Below are 7,488 nucleotides of genomic sequence, written 5' to 3' on the forward strand. Positions count from 1 at the left end.
CTCCATTTTATAATGCATTGGCAATATGAGAGAAATTTATGAACACTTTCGACCTATTTTCAACACGGTCCCCTTCTGAAGTTCAAGAACCTAAAGCCTGTATTTCTGAAGGAACATTTATAGGTGTTATCGTATCATATGAAGAAGATTCTGTGAAACAGCAGAGTCAGATCACTGAAACATAAGAACAGTCAAGGGTAGTCGTTAAGTGTGAAGACATAGACATTTGAGTATTAATTTGTGAATTGTATAATATGTATATATTAGGGTGTGAAATTATGTGTATACAAAGAGTGATGGTTTTTCTGTGAATTGGAAATATCATGAGATTATGTTTCAATTTTTCATGTTGATTAGATATTGTTATTATTCATAAAAATAGCAAGTGATGACGTGCTACTTTTGTTTTTGATTATGAAGAATAAATTGTTCTGGTTTTAGAATATTTGAATTATTGAGAACAAAAGCTAATATATAGTTAGAATGTGTATTTATCATGGTCTAAATGATTATGTCATGTAGAGGGGATGGCTTCTATTGAAGAAAAGAAAACTTGAGATCCTGGAAATAATGTTAATAAAAGAGGAAAAGCTCAACATCCCAAAACAACAGCACAATGAGACAAACATAACTAATGGCACAGAAAACGAATGTGTCCATAGAAGACGGATACCCCATCCGCACTGTCACTTTCGATGTTCAGATGACCGTAAAAACGGGATAAAATCTCCAATTTGGCATTGAAATAAAAAAAAAGTTCATATCATAGGGAACATGTGTACAAAGTTTCAAGTTGATTGGACTTCAACTTCATCAAAAACTACTTCGACCAAAAACTTTAAACTGGAGCGGGACAGATAAAAAGACGGACGCACAGACCAGAAAACATATTGAGGGCCATTAAAATGAAACCAATCATGTTGGACTTCAATATGGACTGAATTAAAAATGTCTCGAATTGTTATGGTTCTTGTATATAAACTCACAATAGATGCCAGGATTAAATTTTGTATTTACGTCAGACGCGTGTTTCGTCTTCAAAAGACTACCAGTGACGCTCGAATCCAAAAAAAATAAATAGGCCAAATAAAGTACGAAAATGAAAAGCATTGAGGATCAAAATTCATAAAAGTTTTGCCAAATACAGCTAAGGTAATTTATTCCTGAGTTAGAAAAACCTTAGTATTTCTTCTTTGGTAAATAAATTATTGTATCGTATAGTGAATTTATACTTATTCAAATACTAAAAAAGACAATTATTCTTCACTGCCTTAACAATAATAAATTGTTATCGTGATCAGTGTTGATCAGTACTAGTTATGGCGGACGACTCAATTACCTTGCAACAATTTATAGAACCGCAATTCATTAAGATTACAGAAGGATTCCCAGGTGCAGAGGGTCCTGTGTTTGACAAATGTGGAAACTTCTATATGGTTGCACCTGAAGTGAAAACTAATGGCAACTTTGCTGGTCAAGTGGTCAGGATTGACCTGGACACTTGTAAGGTATAAATACATGTATACATATAAATAAGATATCGTTATCTTTAATAGTGTTCACGTTATATTAATATCTCCAAATATTGTTGTTTTACTTAAACATTCTGCGCATATTGTATGGTTGTAAAATAAGATATCACTTTGTTTGGCTAAATATAAGTCGAATTATATTATATAGTAACGGACCTATCAATACTGGTTACATGTAATTTGGCATCGCACATGCCATGCGTATCCCTGAATTTACACCAAATCCGTTAGATGTGTACTGATTATACTCTACCAAGTCGGGAATATGGCAGTTGTTATCTAATAGTTCGTTTCTATTGATGTTGCGTTGTCGTTTGTTTTTCTCTTTATTGAGGATGTACGACTTGTGAACAGCGGTATATTACTGTTGCCTTTATTTGTAATAACCATAGACATATTGTTTAGCAGTTTTTCGTTTGTTGGTGTGGTTCATATGGGTTTCTCGTTTTCAAATCAGACCGTTGGTTCTCCTGTTTGAATTGGGTTACACTTTATAGCTTGCCTTTCGGTGTAAGCTAAGGCTCCGTGTTCAAGGTTTTATTTTGACTTATAATTGTTAACTACTTATACATTGTGACTTTGATGGAGATTTGGCACTAATACCACCTCGTATTTATATAATATAAAATAAAAATGAAAATGTTTCCACCGGACTTTGTTTTTCGTTGAAAGTAAAACTATAATTTCTGTTTAAAACAATCTGAGTATGGCAGCGTCTAATTAAAATGTCTGACACACCATTCGTTAATTTCTTATAATAACACAAGCTCTAAGAAGGTTCTTCTTATTATTTAACAGTAAAATGTCTGTAAAATTAGTGCATCTCTATTATTACAGTCTACAGTAATATGTGAACCTAATATAGATGGCTTTGGTGGAATACCAGCAGGATGTCAATGTGATAAAAATAATGTGATATGGATAGCTGACATGAGGCTAGGTATCCTCACCGTGAGTCCGTCCGGTCAGTTCAATCAGGTAAATACTAGTATATAAATAGCAGGTGTGAGGCTATAAATCCTCACAATGGGTCAGTTAGGTCAATTTAATGCGGTAAATATGATATGAATAGCAGACATGTAGGTATCATCAGACTAGTATGATATGGATAACCGACATAAAGGCTTTGTACCCTCACAATGGGTCAGTCTTGTCAGTCTAATAATGTACATATATGAATAGAAGACACGAGGACAGGTGACCTCTAATTGGATACGTCTGGTTAGTATACTGTAGATATTATACATTGGCAAACATTGAGATGTTTAGGTATACTTTATGCTCAAGCACTTTTATAGCATTACGCATTGTATGCAACATATCCAATTTATCCCAAATTGCAGGAACCAAATCAAATTCTATGATATTTGCCCCCGGTCATTCCGTTTGCATTAATAATTTATTTGGGTTTACTCTAAATATGCAGGACATGTTTGCCACTATACATTGTAAAAACCATAATGATTGAACCTTTTAGTCAAATACATTTTTCCTGGACCTTTGCCATATCTTAATACTAAAAAGAAAATCGTGAAACTAGAGTGAGGTTGATTTAATAGTTTGGTGTAAATGCAAAATTATTAAAGCTCTAATAGAACAATTGAATACTGAAAACCTTGAAATATTGTGTCTCATGAACATCTGAGGATTTGATTGGCTAGCTTTATTATACGTTTTGTTTTTTACTCCAAGCAGACCCCCAAAAAAATCCATCACGTTATATTGTAATCACAAATACTATTCAGATCAAGAGTACTTATAGAACTATAATGAAGTTAAAAAAAATACAGTGACATTTAGTTTTTATTGAGTAATTCATTCTTTGTTTATTATTTGAATAGTTGTGTAAAGAAGACAGTGATGGGAATACTATGCAGGGTTGTAATGACTGCTGCTTTGATTATGATGGTAACTTATGGGTTACAGCACCAGCAGGGAAAATTGCTCCACATCCTTATACCAGATCAAGCAAAGTAAGATTAAAATCATTCTTTCTATTTTATAAAACAAGTAATTTGTTTTTGCTCATCTTGTCCGTAAGGCGAGCATGAACTTTTCCCATCACATGGCGTCATTTATCGCTGTAGTCCCTAAACTCTTGAAAAAAACCTACCCCACAGTAACAATTAGATCCACTAACCAGATTTTAGTCCTGCATGTATTTGAAGTTCATAATGCTGTGGTGTAGTCTTTCCATTGTTGAAGATGCACATACACATAGTTGAGTGACACGTGATCTTTTGAGTATCTGGTGTTCCTATTGATCTATTGTTCTTACATAGGAGCATATGTATAGCTGTGTTTTTTATTTTGACATATTTCCTTGTCTAATCAAATAAAAAAATAAATAATTAAAACTATAGTAGGCAAGTAGACAAATATAGGCAACCTTAGACAAATATAGGCAACCTTAGTTAACCAAGGTTCAAATCTCTTAAATTGACTCAAGAAACACAATAAAATTACACACACTAATTGTTGGAACCGCATGCATTTCAAAAGGAATGAAAGAAGGACGTAAAATACCAAAGGGACAGTCAAACTCATAAATCTAAAACAAACTGACAACGCCATGGCTAAAAATGAAATGAAATGATGAAAGAGGTTTGTCCACAGGGTTCGCGTGTATGTTAAGAATTGCAACAGAAACTCTGAACCGTATTTTCACTGAAAACGAATGTAATGATATTAAGATTACGGTACCTTAAATATTTTTTTTCGAAAAAGTAAAGATTTTCTTATCCCTTGCATAGATTACCCTAGCCGTATCTGGCACATATTTTTGGAATTTTGGATCCTCAATGCTCTTCAACTGTGTACTTGTTTGGCTTTACAACTATTTTCATATGAGCGTCACTGATGAGTCGTATGTAGACTAAATTATAATCTTGGTACCTTTGATAACTATTATAACAGTAACCTTTTTGGATCGGTTTATTTGATCACAAACCAAAATGTGTAATGAAAGTAGACACTTGCTATTATTATAATTACAGGAGGCGTTTGGATCTGTTTATTGTGTTACGAACCAACAGAAAGTAATAAAAGTAGACACTGGATATTTAATTTCTAACGGAATAGCTGTACAACATTCTTCAGATGGGAAACCAAAGAAGCTGATAGTAGCTGAAACTCGAACTCAATCTCTATGGGTTTATGATATACTTGGCCCAGGTGCTGTTGGAAAGAAAACGTTATGGGGGAAGTTACCAGGTTTGTACTGTATTATGTAACACGTTTGATGTATCTATAATACTAAAATAACGAGGTCCAATTTGTCAGCCGTCATCACGTAAAAACGACAAATCAAAGAATTCAGCTTTATATATAACTAATATAGTACAATGGTGTAGATTAAAAATTACACCACTCCAGGCCCTTTTGTTTAATTAATATTGCCAATAATTAAGAAGTTCCGGGTCGAGTCCGATACCGATACAAATAGTATATTCACCTGTTACCTATTACCTTATCTGTACGTTCCGCATCTGACAGGCGCACCACCAAACGGTGTATTCAGGATTAATATGCTATATACACGGGTCATAATCACAGGGTTGTCATTACTAAATCGTCAAATTGCTACCTATTGTAGTATTTTAATCAGTAAGACTTTCTAAGATAACAATACGAATACTAAAAATCTGTGACTAAAAATAAGGCGTATAGGTACAGTTTTCAATTTGTTAGCGGGCATGACGTAAAACAGCGAATCAAGAATTCAACTTTATTTATAACTAATATAGGACAATGCTGTTGATTAAAAAATACTCCATTCCAGGACCTTTTGTTTTCCAAGTAATTGATAAGTTCCAATAATTGATAAGATCCAGTTAGACGGGTTCAAACAGAAAGATTCGAAAGCAGAGAAAACTGTGTATCTTATTATCGGCATGACTTTATCAGATGACAATACTAATAAAATAAGGATTGCGCATAGTTATATACATGAATTCAGTCACGGACCCGCGATATCACGGGTGTGTTCTAGTCTTTTCTAAAGTCTAACATGTTTACAACAACACCAAAAAGACTACTATTTTTATTCTTTTCTAGCTTTGAATATTGACATAATACTACTGTACACATTCTTGTCTACCTTTTGAGGAATAAATATCGATTTACTGATTAACACACAAAATATATTTCGTTTCTTTTGTCATCACTCTGAAAACAATATGTTTGTTTTGTCTGTTGGCGGTTTTTTTTTGCATCATTTTTGACGTTTATGACCAATATCGTAATTGAAGTAAAGTATGTAGATTGAGCATTTCATATTGACATAGATAGAAAGAAAGTGTATTCTTTGATGGGGTATTCACTAGTTTCATTTGTTTTGCCGTTTGTAATACCTAACGTATTGAGTTCAGTCTTGTTTTTTTTCATGAAGTTGTTTGCATTGATGAGTCTTTTGTAGTCGAAGCGCGCGTCTGGACGCGTACTCATATTTTAACCACAGTATCTATGGTAAGTTGTGTTACTGAGCAAACGGTTATTACCGTCCATTCGGTTAATCAAGATACAACAAACATGGCATAATGTAAATTTACTATTTCAAATTCTAAGGTACATTAAATTTTCATCTAAAAATTAATCACATGTATCTCCTTTAATTTCAGAGTGCCCTACCGTAGATGGAGTGCCGACTGGACCAGATGGTATGGATTTTGATGAGGCAGGAAATCTAATTGTTGCTCATATCCGTTCTGGATATCTAGAAGTATTTGGACCTGAAGGAGACAGACCTCATACACGAATAAAATGTCCTTTTATAAAGCCCAGTAACGTGCATTTTCAGCCAGGAACCAGTACCGTGTATGTTACAGAGCATGAATTTGATGGTTTATGGAAATTTCAGTGGCTAAGAAAAGGACAACCCCAGTACTGTGAACTGTAGAAGGCAATTGTTTTCGACTGGTTAACAATACACCAATGATTTAAATTAAAAAACCTGTCTTTACTGTGCGATACGAGAAACAATATGTAAACGTCAAAATTTCGAATCGTAGAAGTAATTTAAGGTGGCTCTAATAAAAATCCATTGATTTTTTTTAATAATTTGCTTTTTTTCAAAAAATTAATAAAAAGTATGGGTCACAGCAATTTTTTTCACGCTACGGGTTGTGCAAAATTGGTCAGATGTTGTATAGATTATGAATGGAAATTCCAATTGTGTGATAAAAAGAAAACTACAGGACAGAATTCCAAGATAAAATGTGAAAAGATAGCTCATATTACATGCTTTCGGATAAGAAAAAAATGGGTCGACGAACTTGTTTTCTTGCTACAAGTGCATATTGAATTTGGAAAATTCACAACACTTTCTATTATAAAACAACTTTATCTATGTTATCTCCCCTACGGTGTATTTTAGAAATTATAGCCGTCAATATGATAAAACTCATAATTTTCTATATTTACATCACACGTCTTACACATGATTTACATACTATTCACAAAATTTTCACATTTCATTGAAGATCTAGACCAACTGATATCTGCTTGTTCAAATCCAAGATGGAGGAAGTCACCCGAGCCACTCTAAAAGAAAACATTCAAAATAAAAAAAAACATGCATATTATGGTCTTTGTACATTAATCAGTCTCCCTGTTTACACCGAAGCAAACACAATGACAAGGACATAAAAAAATGGCAACCTCGTTCTGTGCCCTTGTTGTATTTCAGTAATGCATAATTCAAGAGGGCTAACATTATTTTCTACAAAATACGATGTTACATGGCGAGAATGGCAAATTAAAAATGTTCTGTATGGATACATTCGCTCAATTAGCGAAACATAATATTTATTACCTGGTTTGTATCAATATAAACAGCACGAGGTGTGCCACATGTTGAGCCAAATCTGCTTACCCTTCTGGAGCACCTACGATCAACCCCAGTTTTTGGTAAGATACGTGTTGCTTAAAATTGAGAAAGGAAATGGTGAATATGTCA

The 7,488-nt window shown here is 33.6% G+C and overlaps 1 protein-coding gene across 1 annotated transcript; it reads left to right on the forward strand.

Moving 5' to 3' along the window:
• Positions 1-1,326: 1,326 nt before the first annotated feature.
• On the forward strand, positions 1,327-6,631 carry LOC139519095 (diisopropyl-fluorophosphatase-like). Its single transcript, XM_071310893.1, has 5 exons — positions 1,327-1,508; positions 2,370-2,510; positions 3,374-3,505; positions 4,529-4,745; positions 6,152-6,631. The coding sequence occupies exons 1-5, from the start codon at positions 1,434-1,436 to the stop codon at positions 6,427-6,429; spliced, it is 843 nt and encodes a 280-aa protein (XP_071166994.1). The 5' UTR covers positions 1,327-1,433; the 3' UTR covers positions 6,430-6,631.
• The last annotated feature ends 857 nt before the right edge of the window (positions 6,632-7,488 follow it).

Source organism: Mytilus edulis, chromosome 1 (assembly GCF_963676685.1).
Source record: "Mytilus edulis chromosome 1, xbMytEdul2.2, whole genome shotgun sequence".
NCBI lineage: Eukaryota > Metazoa > Mollusca > Bivalvia > Mytilida > Mytilidae > Mytilus > Mytilus edulis.

Excerpts from the sequence above, each read along its gene's own strand:
- LOC139519095 (XM_071310893.1), top strand. The coding sequence starts at position 1,434 with ATGGTTGCACCTGAAGTGAAAACTAATGGCAACTTTGCTGGTCAAGTG. Across the intron at positions 2,511-3,373 it reads CGTCCGGTCAGTTCAATCAG|TTGTGTAAAGAAGACAGTGA; the intron begins GTAAATACTAGT and ends TTATTTGAATAG. Across the intron at positions 4,746-6,151 it reads GTTATGGGGGAAGTTACCAG|AGTGCCCTACCGTAGATGGA; the intron begins GTTTGTACTGTA and ends CTTTAATTTCAG.